General features: G+C 32.5%; 1 protein-coding gene and 1 long non-coding RNA gene across 3 annotated transcripts; both read right to left on the bottom strand.

Annotated features, from left to right (window-relative positions):
* Positions 1-2,105: 2,105 nt before the first annotated feature.
* Positions 2,106-6,458, bottom strand: LOC139488477 (uncharacterized). Of its 2 annotated transcripts, none has more exons than XR_011656010.1 (3): positions 6,309-6,458; positions 5,276-5,423; positions 2,106-3,673 (listed from the first exon to the last, which is right to left on the bottom strand). It is a non-coding gene; the product is annotated as an uncharacterized lncRNA (long non-coding RNA). The 2 variants fall into 2 exon arrangements; XR_011656011.1 differs by lacking the exon at positions 6,309-6,458 and adding an exon at positions 5,842-5,990.
* A 3,992-nt stretch (positions 6,459-10,450) lies between these two features.
* On the bottom strand, positions 10,451-26,953 carry LOC139488476 (baculoviral IAP repeat-containing protein 5-like). Its single transcript, XM_071274102.1, has 4 exons — positions 26,748-26,953; positions 14,569-14,678; positions 12,144-12,261; positions 10,451-10,686 (listed from the first exon to the last, which is right to left on the bottom strand). The coding sequence occupies exons 1-4, from the start codon at positions 26,865-26,867 to the stop codon at positions 10,603-10,605; spliced, it is 432 nt and encodes a 143-aa protein (XP_071130203.1). The 5' UTR covers positions 26,868-26,953; the 3' UTR covers positions 10,451-10,602.

Here is a 26,953-nt window from a genome sequence, read left to right as displayed (position 1 = left end):
ACATAAACGATAAAAAAAAAATCAAAAAACAATGGCGGAATTTGCTCATCTTCGTCCCAGGTCACATCACCATCCCAAGCACTTCCGGTAGCCAAGTGATTTCATTGGCCGTTAGAGTTGCCAATCTCTTGTATTATATGTCTCTGTAAAAACTGACATAATAGGTAAACATTTCAAAAATAAGGGGAAAGCAGTCAACAACGTGTTATAAACTTGATCACTGTTATCAATACAGAACATGTTCCTGAATGAATGGCCAAACACTAATTTTGTCATTTTATTCTTTTAAACAATGCGCTTTTTATTAAAAAGAAAATCATATAATAATAGATAGTAATTTATCTCTTTTATCTAGTTCTGGGGAAATACTTCTTTATATATTTAAATGTTATGTCTACAAACTTGTATATAAGTAAATTATTTTGAAACCCTACATCGCAAATTCTTTTTACATGATGTCGGAAAAAACTATAAAAAGGTCAAGTTTGCTGTCCGTCTTAATATTATTGATAATGCCAGATGTATACACTATGATTGATAGTTTTCGGTTTTGGAGTCCGGATTCAACAAAAGAATTGTGGTGTCCAGATGAATGTTACACAAAATATTACCGAAAAGATGAAATTGACCAATGTTGTTCGTGTAAATCAATCCCAAAATGACAGCAAACTGATATGTTTCCCAATATTTCATATATTCCGCTGCACATAGAAATAGCAGATGTACTAGGAAAACATTCATATCTTGCAATACAAAAACCGCTGTCACAAGATCATATCTATTTTGGAGTAACGCATCAAAATGGATTTCTACGGAGAATGCCACAAAATACATGTGATTTTGGAATAGTCTTAGTAGATTTCACAGGCAACAGATTTATGGAGATGGGAAATATATCTGTCTACAGCTTTTAGACACTCTTATTTTAACAGAAATACAATACATTTTGTATCACATAATACTTTTGTCGGCCTAAAATATCTTCCAGTCGTTGATCTTTCGGACAACTTAATTGCTTCGATAGAAAACAATTTATTTAGAACCATTCATGTATTTATCGTTGATATTGAGAGTAATAGTTTTCGAAAGCTGGACATAACAAATAATGTCATTCATAACAAAGTACTTTTTTACAATGTATATTCTAATAATAAGTATCACATTGAAATATCTTTTATGGTAATATTCTTTACAAAGCACAAAAATGTCAGTATTCACCTCAAAAGCTTACAAAACCTTTAAACAGACTTATTAAGAAGAATATAGTTACGATACTGTTGTCAGGACATTAAAAATTGCATATTTTAGCTTTAATATTGAGTCACTTATAGGGTCTTTGCATCGGAACTTAACACATTTATCATTAAAAAAACAGTTGTTGGCATGACACGGGTTATGTTCTTTTGTTACATCTTCTGACATCAGACTCGGACTTCTCTTGAACTGAATTTTAATGTGCGTATTGTTATGCGTTTACTTTTCTACTTTGGCTAGAGATATATGGAGGGTTGAGACCTCATAAACATGTTTAACCCTGCCGCAATTTTGCGCAGTCCCAAGTCAGGAGCCTCTGGCCTGTGGTAGTCTTGTATGGTTTTTAAGTTTAGTTTCTTGTGTATAATTCGGAGTTTAGTATGACGTCCATTATCACCGTAAAAGGGGCCAGCTGAAGGACGCCTCCGGGTGCAGGAGTTTCTTGCTACATTGAAGACCCATTGGTGGCTGTTGTCTACTCTATGGCCGGATTGTTGTCGCTTTGACACATTCCCCATTTCCTTTCTCAATTTTTATGTATATACTATATACTGCAAGCAAGTGATTTGGCTAAATATATCAGTGTCGTCATATTTTCTTGTAAATCCTCATTTCCCATATTGTAAAATCAACTTTGTTATTGAGGTGGCTATTGTATTTTAAATTTTATCAAAGGCAGGTGATAAGATTTATGTGTATGTCTTATTTGTATAGATCAGTTGAAACATTACCCCAAGGTATTGAAAAGGCTTTTACGTCTACTCGACAAGAGAATTTAAAAGGTGTAAACGGATAAAATATTTTAATAAAATAGAGTGATGTTCACACCTAAAATAAAACAATAAAACAAGTTTGTTTATTCCAGTTTACTTGAACTGTTGAATATCAGTACAGTCAACAATCTTTTTCATGACTTACGTTTTAAAGCTAATTTGTACATTCCATTAAACAGAGCAAAATCAAAAAATGAGTAATTATACTTTTTACTAGTCGTTCCTAGTGTATATATAGTTTTCTTTATAAACACTTTGTCAGGTGATATCTTAAGGGGACAGAAATGTGACTATCCTCGGACTTCTCTCGTCTGGCAGTGAAATAATGGGTGTCTATATATGTTGGCTTAAGCGAGATGTAGAAATACACAGCCAAGTTATTGGAATAAAAGGGTAATCTCGATGCCTCGCGTAGGGTAGGACTCACACTTTGAACACATTACACAACCCTGGCGACACTAATCTGAGCTGTCCACATTTTACCTGTTGCAAAGCAAAAAGTCTTCTCATTTCCATTATACACCAATGGCAGCCCAGATTTCTCGTCCTTCATCCCGGTCGGTCTGTCTTGCAGAACCAACCTACTTATATTGTATCAATCGTTAATGAGATATCGTTCTGAATATGCGTGAAATGTTTGGTACTCGAGATTAAGCAAGCAACAACTGGTAAATCAATAAACTCAATCATATATGATTAAAATACCAGGTTTATTACTAGTAGACGCGTGCTGTGTCTACATAGAACACTTCAATTTCGACACAATACAAACAGTTAGAAGACTAAACTAATTACGAAGTTAAAGAGTCACAGTATTGAAAATTAAATATTCCAAACTAAGGTTTCGTGTCCGATCGTTATAGTTTTTTGGGGTTTTTTTTTTTTTTGGCGCATTGGAATCAGTTTTCAATGTAACATTCATCAAATCCTCGGTACCTTATTCATTTGTTGATCTTTTGTTTATTTTTTTAAATCCGAATGTCCTAGAAAATACCAAAAAATGAGTTTGATATTATTTCTTTGAAACAGAAACATTTACCTCCTAGTTTCTTTAACTTTACATTCTCTTTTTTTCAAAACGTTTTCAACATAAACGAGTGTCTAGAATGGAAAATCTTTAAATATGTAAAAAAAAAAAAAAACTTATGTCGTTTTTCTCTATTTTCACTATCTAGATAGCCTTGTTTTGTTTCTATTCTTGAGTTGTTTGGCCTTATTTCCTCTATTCTTTAAGTTTGTTCTTGTCCATTTTCAGTGATCTTGATCTGATATTCTTTTTTTTTATTGTAAATCCTGTACAAATCTTCATAAACAGCGCAAGGACCTGGTTTACCACTGCGTTATTTGAATAATTATGCATGTTCGAAAAATTATCAAAAACAAGTTTTTCAGTCCTTATAGTCCTTATTGTGCCCTTTACCATGCACAAAGGGTTCAGCGTAAGATGTTAGAGTAAACTAACACATGATTCTGTCTTCGGTCGATCATTGTCATTTTTGAAGGATCTGTCGAAACTCAAAGTTCTGCATCGATAATGTTACAGTCGATTGAACCGACCAAGGATTTGCCAACAATTTGGACAAGAATGGACACAATCTTTAACAGCGTTCACATAGAATGGTACCAAACAGCAACCTAACCACAAACTGAAAAAAATATCATAGTATTAGCTTCTGTTTATACAATACGTGTGTGTGATATATTTGACTGATGAAAAGATTTATAAGTTACTAAATCCCTCTGGTATATAATTGCATTGAAAGAAAATACAAAAATATCCTTACGATTGTTATTAATTAATCGATTTATTGTTTCAGATCTCCATATTTTCTGGTGTCAATTAGAGATATAAGAAAAAAGTGTTATACTCATTTATGATGGAGATCTGAAACAATTAATCAATTAATTAATAACAATCATAAGGATATTCTTCTAAAAAAGGCGTCTGTTGTTTTGTTAAACATATATACTAATAATTACATTAGATGTATGTTCCATTAGAATACTTTATTCTGATTGGCTAACTGTACATCACGTGTTATTCCTTAAACAATTGCACTACTTAATAAAACTTTTCATTCATGATAACACGTGGTCCGACAATAAAGTGCACAGGTGAATTAAATAAAAAAAAATATAAAATTCGTGTTTTCATGATCATAGCTTAAAAATGTAATTATAAGTATTGAATGCTTCTTTTTGTAACTTCATAGGGTTGTAAAAGCGTTGACCGTGCGCACTTTTTTAGAATAAAGCGCTTCCACGCTTCATACAAAATGTACTTCGGTCAACGCTTTTACACCCCAATGAAGTTACAAAAAGAAGCATTCAATTCTTAAGTAGTTTGTCTATTCTGACAATGAAGAAATAACATCCAAAAAGTGATGTACACTATTGTTCAAAATAATTAATATTTTTTAGAATATATTAGTTCTTCCGTATGCTTTGGTGCATTATACATCACATTTTCGATTGAATATTTCGTATGAGCAAATATACTCATAATCAGTACAACCTCACCATGATTGTGTAACAAAGGAACAGCCAATAATTATATTGAAATATGTTTTTAGGACAACTGCACTATGTTTGAGTAAACGATTAAGTCTTTTTCGAGTTGTTTTAATTAAAATGCTTTTAGACCATCTTTTACTCTGTTATATACGTTTTTCGTTGGTTTCAATATCTGACTTTTTAATCCGCTGATTTAAACATATTTTCAACTGGTTTCAATATTTTGTTCTTAGATTGTACTGTTACACCACTGCCCTGTGTTATGGTAGGGGTTTCATTGTGATAACAACAAACGGGTTGTTTTACTTTTACATGACAGATTACTATGTTTCAAATTGTACTAGATAATTATGCAAAAAGCCAATTCAGACAAGGTATCCCAATAAGCATGAAATATCTTGACTAGTCAGTGGCGGATCAAGAACTTTTCATAAGAGGTAGCCCGCTGACTGACCTTAGGGTGGGCCGCTCCAGTCATGCTTCAGTGATTCCCTATATAATCAACCAATTTTTTCCCACGAAAAGGGGGGGGGGCGGGCTTCCCTCTGTACCGCCTATACTAGTGAAATATGATCTACTATTTATACCTTCCTCTGTGTTTCTATATATTCGAAAGAAGGTCAGCGTTGACAAAGGGGTCGATTTCTTTCTACAAGTGATTTTTGTGTGTTCTTATTACTATTTTTAACATATCCGTCCGCAGCAGCACTAAGACATAAAAAAAATATACTTACCCCAAAAATATCATTAGCCCACATAAAAACCAGCACAAAGTTCCAGCATTGTAAGATATGGCTGTTATAATCTCATGACGGCAAAATGGACATATCATACAGAACGCCTCATCCCCAAATACTGGTGTCGATTCCATTTCACATTTTTCTAAGTTAAATACAATGTTTGAATTAATATCTTATGATCATATTTTTTTCTATTATTTTTTTTATTCTAAAATAAAAATTCTAAGATGTAGGCTGATGTTTGTGTAACCTGATGAACAGTCAATGTTTCCTATGAAAGATATAACTATCCTTCTTTACGTTCTGAATGTCATTTTGTGTTTAGTGTCATTTGGGTTGCTGTCTTACTCAGGTGGTATATCCTTTGGGTTGCTGTCTTACTGAGGTGGTAAATCCAACATATCCATTCATTTACATTCTTAGTGTCAAACCTGTGTTGTATTTTTCTAAGATAGAAATATTACTACCCTTATGTATACATTCTTGATTGTGAATTATTTCAAAGACTTTTTTTACTTTTATTGACTGCAAAATATTATATAACTATAGTACATACGTACATTTAAAGGTATATCTGATTTATAGCCAATAAAATAGAATATTCTTATATGAATAAACTTTAAAGACTGCACAATAACTACTTTAAATAGTCATTGTCGAAACATAATTCATATCCTGAATGTATTCCTGTTTGGGCAAATAAAATAGCTGTATGTTAAAGAACATATCTCGTGTAACGGTGAGCTTGAAAATTCGGACTTGTTTAGGCTTAGGTCCCAGATCCATTTCTTAACTTAATCATTATTTGATATTACAATTTTTGCATATGAAAAAGGAAATCTATTAATTTTGGTAAAATTAATTTGACATACAAAAAAATGATCTAACTTTAGTCTCTTTATCTGTTTAAATCTGTGTGATCTATGAACTTTTAAACTTATATGATATAATATTACGTAGAATATCGTGTATGTATAATGTAATAATTCAAAAACAATAAATAATCTTAGTTTTTACAAACGCTTACCTGAATCAGATGAATGCATTGGTGACGGGACAATTTCTGTGAAGCTATTCAAAACATACAAATTAAAAAGAACACCGACATTTCCTAAATATTAAATTTAAATGTGTTGTGTTTGTTGACTTAGAGGTTCAATAATAACATTGTATCGATCATTTGTATATATAAATTCTATGTGTATTAAAGTAAAGTTGGCTGATTATAACGTATTTATACTATAATTAGTTGTGTATTCAATTTAAAATCGTGTCTCACGGTCAAATTTAAGTGGGGTATATTTTTGAACGTACATGTTAAAGCGTTTTAGCAATTTAATGTTACTATTAAAATAACGGTATTTTTACACAGTGTTGAGACTGACCCTTGAATTGTATGTATATGTGTATGTTTCTGAAAAGATATTATGATTGTGCACCGATTTCATTCGGACCTCCAACATTTTTTACATATCGCCTCTAATGGGTATATAACACTTTTCGAACGAAATAGTTACAGCTTCGGTCCGATTGGGGACTACAATTAATACTATAAACTTTTTGGTTATTGTTTAAGCGACAAAGTCGACATTGCATTTATACATTTTTCATTATACATATTTTAGTAAATTACAAAATTAACAATGTAACAACATCATAAGAACTTTCATATTTTGAAAATATCATATCATAATTCTTATAAAATATTCATAGTTTAGGTAATTTCTTTTTATAGTTTAATATGGGCTTAACAAAATGTTCATAGATTACAAATATATTCTGTTTGGGAGCTACCATTTTGATTTTTCTAAGGGGAGGGCTAGGATGAAAAAAGTTGTCTGCATTTTGTATGCCCCACCTACGATAGTAGTGGGGCATTATGTTTTCTGGTCTGTGCGTCCGTCTGTTGGTCCGTCCGTCTGTCCCGCTTCATGTTAAAAGTTTTTGGTCAAGGTAGTCAAATCAACCTGAAACTTAGTACATGTTCCCTATGATACGATCTTTCTAATTTAAATGCCAAATTAGAGTTTTTACACAAATTTCACGGTCCACTAAACATAGAAAATGATAGCGCGAGTGGGGCATCCGTGTACTATGGACACATTCTTGTTTAAGTTGTAATCTATGTCCTGCCTTTTTTATTTTTTATATATATATATATTTGGTCCTGTCTTATTTTAATTATTTTTCCTGACTTTTTTTACTTAAATTGTCAACCAGATATACTTTTTTTTTTGTCAAGTTGCTCATCCTGTCTTTTTGTTACTCCAAACTCCTGTGCTACCCACTTTTTTTTTAATTTCACCTTAGCTCCCCTCTAAAATCAAATGGTAGCTACGCAAACACGCATGTAATTGCGTCTAAGATGTTTTTGCTGAGTTTACATGTTGATCAATACGTTTCTGTGCAGTATTTTGTGGGCGGGGTTGGTTGCCTTTAAGACGCATTTCTTTTTACCATTACCATTACCATGCCATGTGAACCCAAATAGTAACAGTTCTCACTTGGACTAAATCAATAAATTAAGAGGAACTACCGTCTACTTGTGCTGGATGTATACATACCATTCCATTATCCGTAAAAGAGACATTGAATCTTATAAGCGGTATACGGAGAGTATTATTCTCTTTGAAAAGTTAAAAATCTTTCCAACAAAGATCTGTAGATGGCCTGATGCAAAGTGAATTATGCTTCTATCCGTTTACCTTTTTTCAAGTTGGCAATTTGATTTGTCCGCCTTTCATGCCGTTCAGCCTACTAAACATACCTTTGCGGTATAACATTCATTACAAAAATTTTTAAAAATCGACTGATATATATTCATGAAATACTTTCCAATGAATATTCAGACAACAGTGCCCAGGTTGAAATGTCTCGCCTGCTTTACTAATCTTGATTGGTTTTATGTTTATACATTAAAGATAAAGTTTCACTACAAGTATCGCATAATCTTAAAATAATCAATAAGGAAAGATCAGACAGACATGTTTGCCTTACAGTCAATCTATAAAATATATAATATAGTTAACACATTGCTTGTAGCATACAAAAACATACCAAATAATGGAAACGTAATCTTGACCAATAGACCATGAAAATGTGGTCACAGTGTGATGAACTCTGTCGGATATGTGCAATTTAAAATCATTTTATAAATGAAATAAAGTTGACCTATAACTTAAAGTATTCAAAAAACTGAATTTACTAGAAAAACTTAATATAGACCAATGAACCATGAAAATAAGGTTAAGTACAGCTGAACCCTACCAGACAGACAAGTTCACCTTATAATCATTCCATTAACCAAATATAGTTGACATACAGTTTAAAATATCTTAGAAAATGAAACCACTACTTAAACTTAACATTGACCAATGAACCATGAACATGCTGTTTGGTGTGAGCCAAGGCTCCGTGTTTGAAGGCCGTACATTGACCTATAATGGTTTACCTTTTTTTAAATTGTTATTTGGATAAAGAGTTGTCTCATTGGCACTCACACCACCTCTTCCTATATCTATGTAGACAAATGATACTTACCAGACAAGACATGTATACACCTAGCAATTCGGTACACCAACTAAATTAGTTCACACATTGTAAACGAGAAGTATAATGAAAACAGACCAAAACAGATACACTTAACATTAACCAATTAACCAGAAAAATAAGTTTGAGGTCAGATGAAACCTACCAGACTGAAATGTTTACTGTATAATAATTCCTGACACTAAATATAGTTGACTATTAGAAAAACAGTCAAAAACACAAAAAAAATAACATTGACCAATCAACTGTGAAAATAAGGGATAATTCTGATGAAAACTACAAGACTGACAAGAAAACGTTACAGTCATTCCATACACCGAATGTAGTTGAACTACTTACAGTATCTGAGAAACGGACCTAACCAAGTAAATTGAACTTTGATCACAGATCCATGAAGCCGTGTCAAGGTCAAGTGAAACCCGTTAGAGGGACATGTACACCTTGCAATAAAAACCAATCTACCAAATATTATTATTACTTACAATGAGTGAAGTATTCACATGACAGAAAAATTCAAGCAGTCGCTGATCGCTGAACCCTCAGAATGAGGCTAAGAACAACAGGTTTTATATGACAGACGGAAACTTCATAACATAAGGCATATGTATACTTATTATGAAGCTTCCAAGTCTCCTACCCTCTGAAACATAAAGCTTAATACAAATTATCTACACTGCCACCAGATTCTAATTCCTGTCTGGCATTTTGCAACTTTCATCTTAAGCCAGAACAAACCAATAATCATATATGATGGTAGAATTTTATAGGGTTGAAATTTTATACATGCATTAAGGCAATTTTTATATGGAACAAAGTTTGTGACCACGAGAAAACATCCACTCATCAGAAAATTTTGAGACAACCAGAGATAATTGTAGAAGGGCAAAAACTCATAGAAAGAGTCAATTATTCATATCATATTTGCTGGTGATTTTGAATTATTCAATTTTTTCTCTACATATGGACAATAATTTTCACTAAAATAAGGCAACAAAAAAAAGTTAAAAATTTTATTGAAGAGCTACAATTGATTATTTTTTTATTGTGAAAGTTTCTAACTTTATTAACCTGAATTTTTTTTCTCTTCAGAATATCTATAGCTAAAATTCAACAAATGGAAGTGTTTAATGACCTTGACTGGCTTTTCAGCCCTCGCACGGTCGGCAACTAAAATTGAATTGAAAAACTGTGATTTAAACTGTTGCCTGATCTAAATTGTCTTGGCAAGCAAACAATGTCCATGTGTTTAGCTCTTATGTCCTACGGATACAGCCAAAGCAAGACCTGAAAAGGTTGACCAAAGCTAGAGCAACCTTGGACTAACTTGAATGACTCAACTCACAAACTGGCTGTTAAAAAACAAAAAAGTGATTAAAATTTGCTACTTTAATATAAACAAAGTCAATCACTGCTCAGCATCCCAAAACCTGACATTCTTCCACATTTATCACAAACAAGACAAACAACAAGTAGGATCGCCAATTCTTCAATCTCAAAGGAAGCACCCAAAAAATGCAAATTTGAAAATCTAATTCAGTTTATAGTAAAATTACTGAAACCTTAAAATATTTTCTGACTTTAAGACATGGTGTTGGACTGATGAAATTAAAATCCCCAACATTTAATGTAAAAAAAGTTTTAATAAATATATGTCCATACATTTGGCAGATTTATCATAAATCTGTATTGCAAAGTCTCTCTCTTTCATGCATTCTCTTCTACAGAATATTTTCTTCATTTTACTGCTTGTACTTTTGTAATTGTGATGAATTTTATCCCGCTAACTTCTTCATCTCATCACGCACCCCTGATACTGTGTCCATAAATTCATTTAGAGTTTTATCAAGTATCTTTTTCTGAAAAAAAAAGAAGATTAAAATTCAATACTATTGCACAAAAATACTGACGAATAATGAAAAAAAGTATTTCTGGTATAAAAATAGTGACAAGAAGCATGACTTATAATTCTTTTTTACAGCAGCAGGATAATGTTAATGATGACAAACTAGAAAAAGAAATCAAGATGCTCAGATTCATAAAACAGTAGTCCCGACTGAAAATCATGTCATGGGTCAATGATGTGTTAATGTGTCTTAAGGAAGTTCGATACTCAGTTTCAAAATAACAAGCTTTTCCTAACACTAGTATATATAAATAGAGGATTAATAAAGGAACAAAACAAGCAAAAATATATATACATGTAGGTCAATGCGCTTGTTTTAGAGATAATAGCCGTTGAAATTTTGGCAGGAAAATGTTCTCTCTTGATTTTTCATAGCTTTTTCATTGACAAGTTTAAGCTCTCAAAAACTATTAAAAAATAACAAGGATGTTATAAGACTTTTACAGATGGCTTATTATCATACATGTAAAAGATTTATAAAATAAAAAGTGGGGGGCAATGGGCAATTTTTTTTAAGGCATTCAAATGGATAAAACCAGAGGATTCCGAAAATCTGACAAAATCCCAAAACATGACAAGCGAACATCATTAAATCGAACCCTGGTATGGTCACTTGTTTTCTTAATTATACACAGGGCATATTATCACAAAGTTCACCACACATCAGAAATTTAGGGAGAACTCCAAGAAGTGATCTTTCCCTGATAGCCTAATAGTGATAAGTTAATACCTCAGGGATACATGTATATGTGTATGCGAGATTACTTTCATTAATGAAGTTTGATAATTGATAATCAATTAAAACTTTACTGAAAATCTATGGCAACACAAACAACTCTTTAATGCTCTTACAAACCCAGGAACCGTAGGGATATAAACAAGCTACTTTTTTTCTTGTGTGATGAGGCCAGACTCATTTCATTTTTTTTTTTTATGAATTTGTATATTTGTTCAAGGTTTTGTGATGCTCAACTCTTTAAGATGGTTCATATGAGGAAACCATTACCTGAAAATCAAGTATTTAAACATGTTAGATAGCTTGGTTATATGTTTAATTTTGCAAATTGCAACCATAAATTCACTCTTCATATCACTATTATTGCTTTTCACAACCCATTCTCTTACGGCATTTTTCACACATTTTTTATGCGTGCGACATAATTGCAAATTTACAAATATTTCCAATACTGCAGATGGGAGAGTATCACAATCATAAGATCAAGCATTCTGATTTGTTTTGACACACACATTTATAGACAGGTTTTCCTGAAATCCAAATAATTATTCTCACATTTTGGTCATTCATTCAAAATCACAATAACAAAAGCACACAATAGTTTCTGAATTAACATGTACCCATGTACAAATAAATATTTTCCATGTTTACAGTATCCTCTCTGTAGTACTTACTGATTTATTTTTATTTCTCGTCATCTCCAGCTTTAATACTTGTTCACATGTCATACTCTCTAAAGGTTGTGTCAGTTGTAGGAAAGGACAGGAGGGCGAGTGATTCTTATGTTCTTGCCTGAAAATACATATACATATAATTACATTAGATGTATGTTTCATTACAATACGTTATTCTGATTGGCTAACTGCACATCATGTGTTATTCCGTAAGCAGTTGTTTCACTCAATAAAACTTCTCATTCATGATGACACGAGGTCCCACAATAAAGTGCACAGGGAAATGAAATAAAAACTTGATAAAAGGCGTGTTTTCATAATCCTATAGGTAAAAATGTAATTATAAGTATTGAATGCTTTTTTTTGTAACTTTATAGGGTTGTAAAAGCGTTGACCGTGCGCACATTTTAAGTATGAAGCGCTTCCGCGCTTCATACAAAATGTACTTCGGTCAACGCTTTTACACCCCAATAAATTTACAAAAAAGAGCATTCAATTCTTAAGTAGAATATATATCAAATAGAAAATGTACTGCATATGTTAACATTCATGTTTGAAAATCATATACATTTTTTTGTACATCATGTCAATAATTAAGAAAAGCACACCTTTAAGAAAATATATATTGAAGCCAATTTGAAGGTACAACATGTGTTTGTTGACAGGATTGCTTGGTCATGATTTGTCTTTCAAGCCTCTTTCAACAATTTTGGCTGTTTCATGACAGTCTTTTTTTTATTTTGCATACCTGCCAACATTTCAAAATGCCCATAGGGGTTTTATGTGCAAGGTGGCTCTCAGTCCTACCAAACCTTTAAAGGCGCCTTAAAATTTATTTTAATGATGTTTATTAGCTTCTATTACAATCTTATACCCTTGATTTAGGCCATGGTTTTTTAATTTGTTGGTTTACGGATTTTCCCCATGAAAAAGTCGGGTCGGTCGGTCGGGAAAAAAAGAAAAAAAATATCTTTCAAGACAGAAAAATAAGCAAACTAAATATATACATGTATATCACTTTGCTAACATTATGTTTATTATGCTATTTTGTCATCGTTTCTTAAATTTTAGTTCGATGATATTATTGCTCAGCTGTCAAAAACATCGCATGACATTATCTAATAATTTCCCAGAAAAAAGGGGGGTTGCACGGACAAAGACGAAATTAAATTGTCATTTCACAATTAAGAAAAACAGATTCGCGTAGCCCTTAATCAATTCCAGAAAACTTGTTGAATAATTATCTTCAAGCAAGAAAACTGATGAAAGAAAAAATGTAAAGACGTTGTACGAACACATGTTAAAAACGTAATAGACTCGTCCACTTGAAAAACAAGAATGTCAGGTTAATCTGTTGTCATGCATTCCCTTTTTTTTTTATCCAAATGACAATATTTTTTTTATAATCTATGAAACAAGAAAATTCCAAATGATTTGTTAATATTCAGTACTTTAACTTGATGTCTTCAACCTGTCCACATTTGGACAAGTCTAATATTAATATGAGTTGATGCATCATACGGACTGATGACAAATAAGGGAAACAAACTTATTGTTTAATTGGTTTTAAACACAGGTTTCCTTCTGCAAAATTTGCTCAAACGACATTTCAAGGTCAGTTATAATTGATTTGTCTATTTTTAGAAACGTAACCTGGAAGCTTTCATTTTTTCACAACACCAGGGGGAAAACCTCCACAAAAAACAGAGGTGAATTTACAGGGGTCCAGGGGGCCTGCCCCCCCCCTTTTAGTGGAAAAAATTGGGTTTGTTATATAGCAGGCTCTCTCTTAGGCAGTCAATGAACCCTCACTTATAAAAATTTCTGGATCCGCTACTGAATATTAATGACAGTTGGCAAGTATGTAAAATATTTGAGAAAGTAGAAGTTTTTAGATAGGACAAAGACCTTCAGGAAGAAAACAGACAGTCTTAGTCAAGGAAGATTGGAGTTGAACATTGCTGCCATGTGTGCATGAAATTAAGCTTTTTTTTTAAATGACCCAATTTTTTTCAAATTGCAAATAAGAACAGATTTATTACAATAGTATTTGATCATGTTGATGAGTGTGTAATATTTACAGATGTTTTTATCTTAACAATGTATATACTCTTGCAAATTATTTATGCAACTGTATAGTCCAGTACATGAAGTTTAAATCTTATTGTGTTTTATTTTCCAGGTGCCACATAGTTATGTATGTGTACTTTGTCAGTCTTTACAATTAATTTTAAAATCTACGGGCCAGAGCTCAATGTTTTTTGAAAATTTTAGTTAGAATCTGTTGGCCTGTAGAAATGATTTGTACAGACCCAACAACTATTTTACAAGCCTGGGCTGCTTGGTTAGTGGTTGAGCGTGAAGACTGCTTTGTGTAATGTTTGAGGAAAATTTTATCTTGATTCATTTATGTAATCATATTCACCATGGATCGTCTTCTGGTTCCCAGCCATCTAATTCTTTAAAACACATAAAACATTGTACAGCATCTGGTTCATTTTCTGTTGCACAACTATAAAACCCAGCTTTTGCTAACTGAAAAAAGAAATTAATATCAAGTCTTAAAACAATAATAAAACAGCTCATTGCTCTGAGGTGGAAGAAGGTGAATAAAAGGTCACTTGAATTACTATAAAAGCAGCCCCACTATTGGCACTAACAAAGCCTGCTTTGTTCCATTATCGTTATGACTTATTATTTTTCTTCAAACAAGAATGTGTCATAAGTACATGGATTTCCCATCCGTACAATCATTTTCTATGTTCAGTGGACCGTGAAAATTAGGTAAAATCTTTAATTTGGCAGTAAAATAAGAAAGATCATATCATAAGGAACACATGTGTACCAAGTTTCAAGTTGATTGAACTTACAACTTCATCAAAAACTAACTCGACCATAAACTTTAGCTTGAGGCAGGACGGACAGACAGACCAGAAAACATAATGCCCATAAATGGGGCATAAAAATAGTAAGACTTGTTACATACTTGCCAACTTTTGAAAGTTCCCATGGGTTTTTTAGTGTGTGACAACAATTTTAAAGGTTACAATTTTTAGCGATTTTTAAGTATTTTGCACGATCTGGATTGTCAAGAAAAAGTGTCATATTTAATTAACATGTATATGATGAGCTCACATGCCTTTTTCTTAAGTCTGTTTGTATGATTCTAGTTATTAAATCAGTAGAAAAGATGAACATGTAGCTAGCAGACCAGGATTAATTTTCTTGTGCAGGGAAATTAAATGCTTGTTGAAATTTCCAAATTTGAACTATTCACAAAGATGGACCTTGAACAGGTTGGGAACAACACTCCAAATGAGGGAAAACCCTCATTGGAAGAACATTACAACCCACTGTAAAAATGAGCACCTTTATATTCATATTATTTGATGAAACTTTTCCGCAAGAACTATGCATCTATCAAGTATTTAACATGTTTAATGGTCAAAACATGTCAAAAGATTTTTGTGATGATTCTGAACTTATATCTTTTTTATTAATTTGACCCCTCATTTAGAAAAGTTGTTCCAAATACAATGTATAAGGCCACGGTTTTTTAATTTGTTGGTTTACGGATTTTCTCCATGAAAAAGTCGGGTCGGTCGGTCGGGAAAAAAATAAAATAATATCTTTCAAGACAGAAGACTGATATGCAAAATAAATATATATTTCACCTTTCTAATAATATGTTTGTTATCCTATTTTGTCATCATTTCTTAAATTTTAGTTTAATGAAATATTATTGCTCAGTTGTAATAAAAATTGCATGACATTGCCTAATAATTTCCCGTAAAAAAGGGGGTGCACGGACAAAGACGTAATTAAATTTCATAAAGGAAGACAAATTCACATAGCTCTTAATCAATTCCAGAAAACTTGGTGAAAAATGATCTTCAAGAACGAAAACTGATAAAGAAATAACTGTAAAAGCGTGGTAAGAAAATAATTTTCAACACACGCGTCAAAAACGTAATAGATTCGTCCACTAGAAAAAACGAGAATATCGGGTTAATCTGTTGTCACGCATTCCCGTTTTTATCCAAATGGACGAAAAGAATTTATTATCTATGAAACAAGAAAATTTTAAATGATCTGTTAATATTCAGTACTTTAACTTGATGTCCTGAACTTCCACCTGTCCACATTTGGACAAGTCTATTTCTATGAGAAGATGCATCTTATGGACTGTTGACAAATAAGAAAAACGAACTTATTGTGTAATTGGTTTTAAACACGGGTTTCGTTCAACAAAAATATTTGTCCAAACGACATGTCAAGGTCATTAATAATTGATTTATCTATTTTTAGAAACGTAAACTGGAAGTTTCATTTTTTCACAACAGAAAGTGTTATCAATTCTGTTAGTGATTAATGCATTTCATTTTATAAAAAAAGGATAATTTATTTATTTTTCAGGGATAATGCATTTGCTAGGGTCGGCGGGAATGAAAAAGCATGAAAAGTCAATTTTATTTTTATTCTGGAAATAGGCAAAATCAGGTCGGCGGATCCGTAAACCAACAAATTAAAAAATCCTGGCCCAATGAATTTTCCCACTTTTGAGTTAAAAATCTTTAAAAATTTTTTTTTATTTTTTTCAACAGTAAAATGACCCCTTGTTTTCGGGACAGTCCCTCATTTAAGGGACACCACTCATAATGGGGGAGGGTAGGGGGTCCCAACCTGTTTGTTGGTCTTCGTGAAAAAAAAGAATAGTACATTGTGCTTTAAATGATTTAATTGAATACAAAAATAACATATGTTGTTACAACAAGTATTATGTCAAAAAATTAGTGAAAAACTACTATTTATTATCTTTATGGTAAAATTATCCAGACGTATAGATGAGCTTAATGTAGAAGACAACATTTATAACACGCCAGAGCAAATAATGGAGGGTTGGAAAATACATTTTGGACAATTAGCAGAAAACACTCTTGATGAAAATTTTGATTCAAATTATTTAAAGACTACAGAAAAGGAATATAAAAACATCATTGAACTCTGCAGTGAGCAATTTATACATGTTGATGTAACACAGGAAGAAATTCTAAAAGCTATAAACAGTTTGAACCGAAATAAAGCAGCAGATTTCTATGGCATTACAGCTGAAAATATTATCCATGGAGGTGTCAACCTTTTAACATATTTACAAACTTTAATCAACAAGTCTTTTGAAAAACATTTTATTCCTGATTCACTCAAAATTGGAACCCTCTTTCCGGTATTTAAAAATAAAGGCGACTGTAAAAATGCGAAAAACTACAGAGGAATTACTGTAACACCAACATTCTCAAAAGTAATCGAGAAGATACTAAAAATTAGAGAGAACTGTAAAATAATAATATGTCAAAATCCTTTACAAAGAGGTTTCACAGAAAATTCATCACCATTACTTTGTGAACTTATAGTAGAAGAATTTGAAAGGGAGAATAAAGATCTTAAACGCCCAACATATATAGGCCTTCTGGATGCAAAATCTGCCTTCGATGTCGTGGTTCATGCAAACTTAATTAAAAGACTTCATCAATATGGTTTTTCCAATCAATCAATCTTATTGATAGACAATCTATACCAAAATGCAGTTTCATTATCAAATGGGACAATAGCTTTTCAGAAGATTACTTTAAAATAGAACAAGGTGTTCGGCAAGGCGGAACTCTCAGTGCCGACTTATACAAACTTTATATAAATCCTCTTTTGAATTTTCTATGCGACTCTGGACTAGGTGGAAAAATTGGAAACATTAATTGCTGTGCACCGACCTGTGCAGACGATGTTGCACTTCTTGCCTGTAACCCATTGGATATACAAACAATGGTAGATTTTGCCGTCGATTTCAGTAAGCGCGAAGGATACCATCTACAACCTTCAAAAAGCGTAATTTTACCTGTAAAAAGCAAAGCTAAATCTATGGAAACTAATTTAGGATTTTGGAAATTGAACGATACTGTAATGCCAGTAGTAGACAAAGCTTCACATATTGGAATAACGAGATCTCAAAACAATTCTGCACAAACAACTGTTGAAGAAAATTTGAAAAAAACCAGAAGAGCTATCTACAGTCTAATGGGAACTGGTCTGCATGGGGAGAATGGTCTTGATCCCGAAACATCAATTGCAATGTTGAGAACCTATATTCTTCCAATACTTACATATGGGCTTGAAATTGTGATACCAAAAGGCAAAATTCTTGACAATTTACAGATCCAATACAAAAAATTACTTAAGCAGATTCTTTCGCTAAATATTAATGTTGCTGATCCTGCTGTGTACTTAATATCTGGTTTATTACCAATTGAAGCAGAAATACATTTAAAAATCCTTTCAATGTTTGGAAATATTGCAAGAGCAAATAAAAACTCATCTGAGTGGAGGCTAGCAGAAAGACAACTACAGATTAAGAGCTTTGACAGTAACAGCTGGTTTATAGATATGAAAAAGATCTGTATCAAGTATAATCTAGAAAACCCATTAACACTACTTAATAATGAAATGTCAAAAGGAAAATGGAAGAACATGACTACAACAGCAGTACATAAATATTGGACGACAAGAATTAATGAAGAAATAATGTATTACTCCAGCTTGAAATACATCCCAACATCATCATTTAAAGTTGGGAAAATTCATCCTTTGGCTTTAGCGAATAGTGCTAATCAAAGAGACATTAACAGAATCCCAATAAGAATAAAAATTGCAACTGGATCCTACATTCTACAGACGAATAGAGCAGCTTACAATCAAAACAACGTTGATCCAACTTGTAAATTATGTGACCAGGCAGAAGAATCTTTATCACACTTTTTGCTGTGTTGTAGAGCACTAGATCAAATTCGTACACCAATATTGAAAAACATTATATGTAAAAGTAGTGAGCTTCTTGCTTTGCAACATTCTAATATTCAGCTAGACATTATGCAACTAATTATTAATCCATTCCACTATGCTGGCAGTGTTGAGTCAGAAAATGATATAAGCTGTAGAATTGAACCTCTGTGTAGACAATTAATATATAATTTACACAATAAGAGATATGAAATACTTTCAAAAATGGACTTGATAAGTAGTAGGAGGAAGATGAACTTTAAAGTCAGTTAGAAAGGTCAAATAGGGTTTTTGCAGATCGCCTAGGCTAAATTTTAATAAATAGAATTATTATATTCCTATTTTAATAGTATACAGACAATTTTTATCTTTTACATATAAAAGGATAAATAAATATCGTAATTTGAACTGTGAACTGTGTACATAGTGCTCATAGTGTAAATATATTGATGGATTAATATTCTATACTATTCATGCTATTGCGGTGGTGGAACTACTTTTATTGTTTTACTCCATATAACGGAGGTGTGCCTATATTGGCAGAAATTCATTGGATACAGATATGGTAGTACTGCATCATTGAATTTTGTCAATCAGCCATGCTTTTATCCTTAAGCTGTGTAAGAACCTCCTTGCAGATGAAAACTCACTTGCCATGTTCACAATTTTACAACTAGATGAAAACAACACAAGTTCAAAATCTAGCATGTTAGAATAATCTTCAGAGAAAACCAGATAATGATCCTACATGTACACCATTACAGAACTTGAATACTTCAATTAGTAGATTAACGCATAATAATACTCTGCCTAACATAATACTTACTGGAGACTTCAATTTACCAGATATTGATTGGGATGAAGAAGACTCAAATGGAGGATATGTCATGGTGTGTTATTTGGCTTAAATTTGTGCAAGTGTTATTTTGGATAAAAATTATGTTTTATTTTAAGAAAGAAAATTTTATGTTTGTATTTTGTAAAAATTGTAATTAATTTGTTTAATTGATTTTACCTATGATGTGGCATTAGTACTCGAAATGTCACAGTTTGCTCAAAGCACTTTATTTTGAAATATTAATTGTAAGTAGCATATGTGACTTTGAAAGTTTACATTTTTATCAAAACATTATAGGATTAGGCTTTGTTAATTAATGTCTATTTTTTTGTTAATGAGAGTAATATTTACATCGAGTCATATTGATTTATATTTGGTTTTAATATAAATAGCGTTGTGAAATTTAGGAAAATCAGTCACCTTTCGGAAACCTAACCTTTCACTACTAAAGTCTATTGTACTGGGTCTGTAGGACTGTCGATCAGTCTCCCAGTTGACTTTGTAGTGTTTAGACAAAAATGTATTTTTGACTCACCTTTTATTTTTAGTAAATATTTAAACAGTCAGTGTTTCGGAAGCGTAACCTCACACTACTCATGTCATTATACTGGACCTATAAGACTGTCTACCAGTCTACCAGTTGACTGTGTAGTGTGAGACAAAATTTATCTCTGACTCATAATTTAACTTTGGAAATACTTTTGAGAAACTTTTATTTTGAGACTTTTATATTTTGAATTGAGATTAAGTACATTTTATGATTTAGTAATTTTGGCATTTATTTTATATTTTACATTTTAAGGAGAAATAGTTTTACTTTGGATTTGTTATTTTAATTGATACTTTGTACTTTAATAAGTTTATTATTATTTGGCATTGTTTATTGATTGATTTGTTATCATTCATTTAAATCGTTATCGTTAATTAAATTATGAAAACCTTCCTTGCGTTTTAGCTATGCCTATCAGAACATTAAGTCTAGTGATAGACTGACCCCCTGTCCCTTGGTTCCAGCACATACGAGTTAGCTCCCCCTTATCTAACAGTGCTCTGGAGTGGACCTTGGTGACAGATATGGTGGATTGACCCGGGCATGATACAAATGAGATTCTGAAACTGCATAGCTAGAATGTAGGTTGGCAAAATTCATTCAAAATTATTTAAAGTTTAAATTTCAAAATTGAGACAACAGCAGGAGAAACAGTGAGAGGAAGAGAGAACCAGTAACAGGAGAGACAAGTTGCAGATTTGACAACACTTAACTAAAAGATAAGTACATCTTGCCTATTATATTACACTTTAATAACTTTTAAGTGAAAAGTATAGATGTATGTTGATTCTTGGTGTGAATCTGTTTACTTTAAATAAATATTTGTTTGTGCAAAAACTTTACAGAAGTTAACATTCAGTTCATGAGAAACTGTACTTGTGCAAATAATTTTATATGATCTGGAAATTTGACTCTTAGTCGAGAGAATATAACATAAACAATATACTGACAAAAATTACTTTTAGTTTCAGTTTGGTAATTGGAATAGAAACATCATCATGGGGAGAAAGAGAATTTCTAAAGGATGGTGCTGCCAAAAAGACAGATGTGCCAGGCTATCCAGTTTAATACCAGGAACAACAAGTTTCCAGTTTACTACAACCATGGAGAGGAACTTTGTGTAAATTGGACTAGAGGACCATCAAGTGAGATGTTTAGTTGACAGTGAAGCATCTTTAAGCTGTATCAGTCAACACCAATTACATCGTCTAAACACCACTACAGCGATACACAGAGATCAACGATCAAGGATGCAATAAGTGTCCGTGGATATGTGTATGCAATAATCGGAAATATAGTGCTTCAACTTTCTTTTGGACATCCTACCAGAAATGCATAATTTTGAACATTACTTGCTAGAGCTTATCTAAAGGATTAAACTTTTTATGAAACAACAAAGCGAAAACACGAAAACAGACTACAAGAACAGAACTTTAACATTACCAACTCAGATTGTTTAGACATTAGTGAATATCATGATGGTGCTTATCATGTTACCATAGCAACCTTCCAAGACAGTAGGATTTAGAAAAAACAATCAGTTTCTATCTTTATTTTTTTTGTGGTTCTAGGAATTAGTAGGAGTGCACGCCTGTTGGTTCTTTTCACTACATCAATTTGGATTTTAGATTACTTTAATGTTGTTTTATTATTCATCTGTTAAAATTTCCTTATACAAGGAATAAAGGTTGGGAGAAGCTAGCTAGCAAACAATTATTGTACATACAATTTTTTCTGGCACCAGATTATATATAGTTTGTACAGAGTGTATTGAGATATTTTAGGTGTTAATATGTGAATATATATATCATGTTTGGGGACAAACATATAAGAGTAGGGGGGAATATGTCATGGTGTGTTATTTGGCTTAAATTTGTGCAAGTGTTATTTTGGATAAAAATTATGTTTTATTTTAAGAAAGAAAATTTTATGTTTGTATTTTGTAAAAATTGTAATTAATTTGTTTAATTGATTTTACCTATGATGTGGCATTAGTACTCGAAATGTCACAGTTTGCTCAAAGCACTTTATTTTGAAATATTAATTGTAAGTAGCATATGTGACTTTGAAAGTTTACATTTTTATCAAAACATTATAGGATTAGGCTTTGTTAATTAATGTCTATTTTTTTGTTAATGAGAGTAATATTTACATCGAGTCATATTGATTTATATTTGGTTTTAATATAAATAGCGTTGTGAAATTTAGGAAAATCAGTCACCTTTCGGAAACCTAACCTTTCACTACTAAAGTCTATTGTACTGGGTCTGTAGGACTGTCGATCAGTCTCCCAGTTGACTTTGTAGTGTTTAGACAAAAATGTATTTTTGACTCACCTTTTATTTTTAGTAAATATTTAAACAGTCAGTGTTTCGGAAGCGTAACCTCACACTACTCATGTCATTATACTGGACCTATAAGACTGTCTACCAGTCTACCAGTTGACTGTGTAGTGTGAGACAAAATTTATCTCTGACTCATAATTTAACTTTGGAAATACTTTTGAGAAACTTTTATTTTGAGACTTTTATATTTTGAATTGAGATTAAGTACATTTTATGATTTAGTAATTTTGGCATTTATTTTATATTTTACATTTTAAGGAGAAATAGTTTTACTTTGGATTTGTTATTTTAATTGATACTTTGTACTTTAATAAGTTTATTATTATTTGGCATTGTTTATTGATTGATTTGTTATCATTCATTTAAATCGTTATCGTTAATTAAATTATGAAAACCTTCCTTGCGTTTTAGCTATGCCTATCAGAACATTAAGTCTAGTGATAGACTGACCCCCTGTCCCTTGGTTCCAGCACATACGAGTTAGCTCCCCCTTATCTAACAGTGCTCTGGAGTGGACCTTGGTGACAGATACACCATCAAATCAAGCCATAACTATTCCAACGAAATAAACAAACTAGCATTAGACATTGTTGAGGAACACTGCTTGCAACAATGTGTCACAGAACCAACCAGGGAAAAGAACATTCTAGATCTTGTTCTCACAACTAATGAAAATCTGGTACAGAAAATGAGCATTACTGATGGAATGAGTGATCATCAGATGATAATTACAACTGTCAATGCAAGACCAAAGGTAATTAAGAACAAGCCCAGAAAAGTCTATCAATATAAGAAGGGAAATATGGAAAAAGTTCAAGAATATTTGAACAGCAAATATGAAAATTTCAAGGAGAAGATAACAGAAATGAACATCGAAGAGTACTGGACTCTATTTAAAACTCACCTTTTTCAAGCAATGGACCTACATATACCATCCAAAAATCTGACATTGAGATTTAACCTACCTTGGGTGAACCAACACATCAAGAAGATGATACGTAAAAAAGAACGACTATATAAAGTTGCAAAGAAATACCAAACTAAAGAGCACTGGGATAAATTCAAGCAATATAGAAAAGCAGTAAAGACAGAACTTGATATATCACATAAGAAGTATATATTTGATATGTTAGAAGTAAGTCCATCAACATCAGAAGCTTCAACAAACACACAAGACCAATACAGAATAGGGAAAAAATACTGGAAATACATCAAATCTAAAAAGAGAGAAACAGTGGGAGTATCAACACTCAAAGTTAATGGAGAAATATTAGACAACAGCAAAGGAAAAGCAGAAGCACTTAATGCACAATTTCAATCAGTGTTCACGATTGAAGACTTTCAAAGCTTCCCTAAGATAACTGAAAATGAAACATCAAAAATACCAAGTCTACACATTAGTACAGAAGGGTTAATCAAACTATTAAAGGGAGTGAACCCAAGCAAGGCAAATGGTCCAGACAATATATCGTGCAGAATATTGAAAGAGTGTGCAGAGTCAATATCACCATACTTACAGTTAATCTTCACCAAAACACTAAAAGATCAAAGCGTACCACAAGACTGGCTTATTGCAAATGTCATCGCACTATTCAAGAAAGGGGATAAGAGTCAACCAGTCAACTATCGACCAGTATCCTTGACATCAGTTCCATGTAAAATAATGGAACATATTATATTTAAACACATAATGAACCATCTTGAGAAGTATAATATACTTGTGGACTTCCAGCATGGCTTCAGAAGCAAAAGATCGTGTGAGTCACAACTAGTCATAACAGCAGAGGATATAACTAGAAATCTGGACAATAACCAACAGGTAGATATGCTAATATTAGACTTTAGTAAAGCATTCGACACAGTACCACACCAGCGATTGTTGAAGAAACTAGCATCATATGGTATCGATGGAAACATACTTGCATGGTTAGAAGCTTGGCTGACACAAAGAGAACAACAAGTCACACTGGAAGGAGAAAGATCAAGTACTGCTAAAGTAACATCTGGCGTACCACAGGGAACAGTGTTAGGACCATTGCTGTTTCTCCTATACATAAACGACATCGGGAATGACATAACATCAAAAATTCGCCTGTTTGCAGATGATAGCCTACTCTACCTAGCAATCTCGTCAAAGGATGACTGCAAACATCTACAAGAAGATCTCGACAAAATGGTAAAATGGACAAAAATTTGGCAAATGATATTCAATCCTTCAAAATGCTATGTCCTTACAATAACCAAAAAAAGGAAAACCATTAACTTCAACTACAACATCAATGGTCATATCCTGGAATCAGTTGCATCAAACCCATACCTAGGAGCTGAACTCACCAACACCATGTCATGGGACAAACAAGTTAACAAAGTTGTCACCAAAGGAAATAAAGCACTAGGCTTCATACGAAGAAATGTTGGATCATGTCCAGAGGCAGTTAAAAAACAAGCCTATCTTGCCCTTGTCCGACCGCACCTTGAATACGCTTGCAGCGCATGGGACCCTCACCTACAAAAACATATTTATCAGATTGAGATGGTCCAACGCCGTGCAGCACGCTTCATCAAAAGCAATTATTCAAGGGAGCCTGGAACAGTAACAACTCTTCTAGAAGAATTAAATCTAACACCACTAGAAATAAGAAGAAAAGTAGCACGTATAACACTCTTTCATAAAGCCATCCATGAAAGAGTTGCTATACCTATTCCAACGCACATTATAAAACCAAGAAGAACGTCGAGACTCCACCAACCGAACACTAAAAGATATGTACAAATCAGGCCAAACAAAGATATCTACAAATACAGCTTTTTCCCTAGGACCATCAGAGACTGGAATAAACTACCAGATGAACTATTAGAGATCGAGAGCAGTGAGGAATTCAAGACCAAACTCACCAAGCTCCTCTGTAGTGGCTAGCAACACAGACAGTCGATACTGGTAGAAAATGTTTTTAACCTGCACCTGTATATAAATTTTTAGCACAATTTTGGAACCATTGTTTGTAAATATAGAAGTTTATTGTCATGTTGGAGGACGTCAAAAGTTAAAACTATACTTGAGTGATGGGTCGAAGTACCCTTTTCAAGTGACGACATAGCGGAGCTATGTAGATGAAACGTTTTCGATTGGCCTATTAATTTGATCATGAGAAACATTGAATTTGATTGGCTGAACAATACCCTTAATATTAATAATTTTTAATATATGCAAGGACATATTATAAAACGTCCTTGACAAGAGTAACGAGGGAACACAGGGCAAACGTACTATATGGTGGAAAGAACTCAGGACGAACAGAACAAGGGCGAACATGTACATGTAAACAGGGTGAGTCATCCCAATACCAAATTCACGCATGCTTACTACAAATATCTACATTAAAAACATCTGGTTACAAGTAAACAAATAATGTTCATGTAGATGAGATGAAATCTAATAATTTAAATATATAAAAGGGTACAATAAAAAAATTATATATTTACGATACTAAGTGATTGTTTTTCAATCCTAATTTACAAATTAAATAATTCAGATGCTTAATCATGTGTAAAAATCAGTGTCAAGAATCGGAAGTTGTTATGAAATTGTAATACACAGAAAAGATGCGGCATACGGAGGTGGTAACGGTTCAATGATTTTACAGCTGGCACCATAGGCCTTCTGAAGACTTGGAAGTCTTTTTCCACCAAAAATATAGCTTTTAATAGACATGATAAGACTGTTTTTTGTTAACATCGAAAACTAAACTTAAGACAGTGTTGTGCTCCAATAAGAGGAACATGTAGGTTTCAAATTATTTTTTTTGTATTTTGATTACAAGAAAGTTACACATTCATATGTAATATTATATTTTCAGACCTGTCAGTTTCATATTCTATGTCATATTCAGTGTTGCGCTTAGATTAAAGGTTTCACCTTCAGTGTTGTGCTTTAAAAAAGTAGGATTCACATTCAGTGCTGTACATGTACTTTGATTACAGGTATGTTTCATCATTAAATTTTGATTTGATTTTTAACAAAAATTTAAGAAAAATGGAAAAACCTTTGCCGGTGTGCATCTACATGACTCATCGAAAGGCCAATTTTCAAATGATTTCAGGCGTTCTGCTTCTAGATGCATCATTAGTTCCTTTTTTGTTTGAATATATTGCTGTGTTGACATTTCAGTTCTCTTTTTGGTTGATCTATAGTTTACGCTAATATTTTTGTTTTGAAAAGTCCGCGTTGCCCACAATTCATATTGATTTC

Source organism: Mytilus edulis, chromosome 9, assembly GCF_963676685.1.
Source record: "Mytilus edulis chromosome 9, xbMytEdul2.2, whole genome shotgun sequence".
Lineage (NCBI taxonomy): Eukaryota > Metazoa > Mollusca > Bivalvia > Mytilida > Mytilidae > Mytilus > Mytilus edulis.
Note: the sequence above shows the minus strand (reverse complement) of the source record. Positions and strands in the feature narration are given on the sequence as shown.

What these genes read in the sequence shown, in the direction of transcription:
- LOC139488476 (XM_071274102.1), bottom strand. Translation starts at nt 26,867, where the DNA reads ATGTCAACACAGCAATATATTCAAACAAAAAAGGAACTAATGATGCAT. An exon ending in GTAGATGCACACCGGCAAAG is followed by an intron (nt 14,679 to 26,747) that starts GTTTTTCCATTT and finishes TTCTTTTTTCAG; the next exon opens with TTAGCAAAAGCTGGGTTTTA. An exon ending in CGAGAAATAAAAATAAATCA is followed by an intron (nt 10,687 to 12,143) that starts GTAAGTACTACA and finishes TTTTTTTTTCAG; the next exon opens with AAAAAGATACTTGATAAAAC.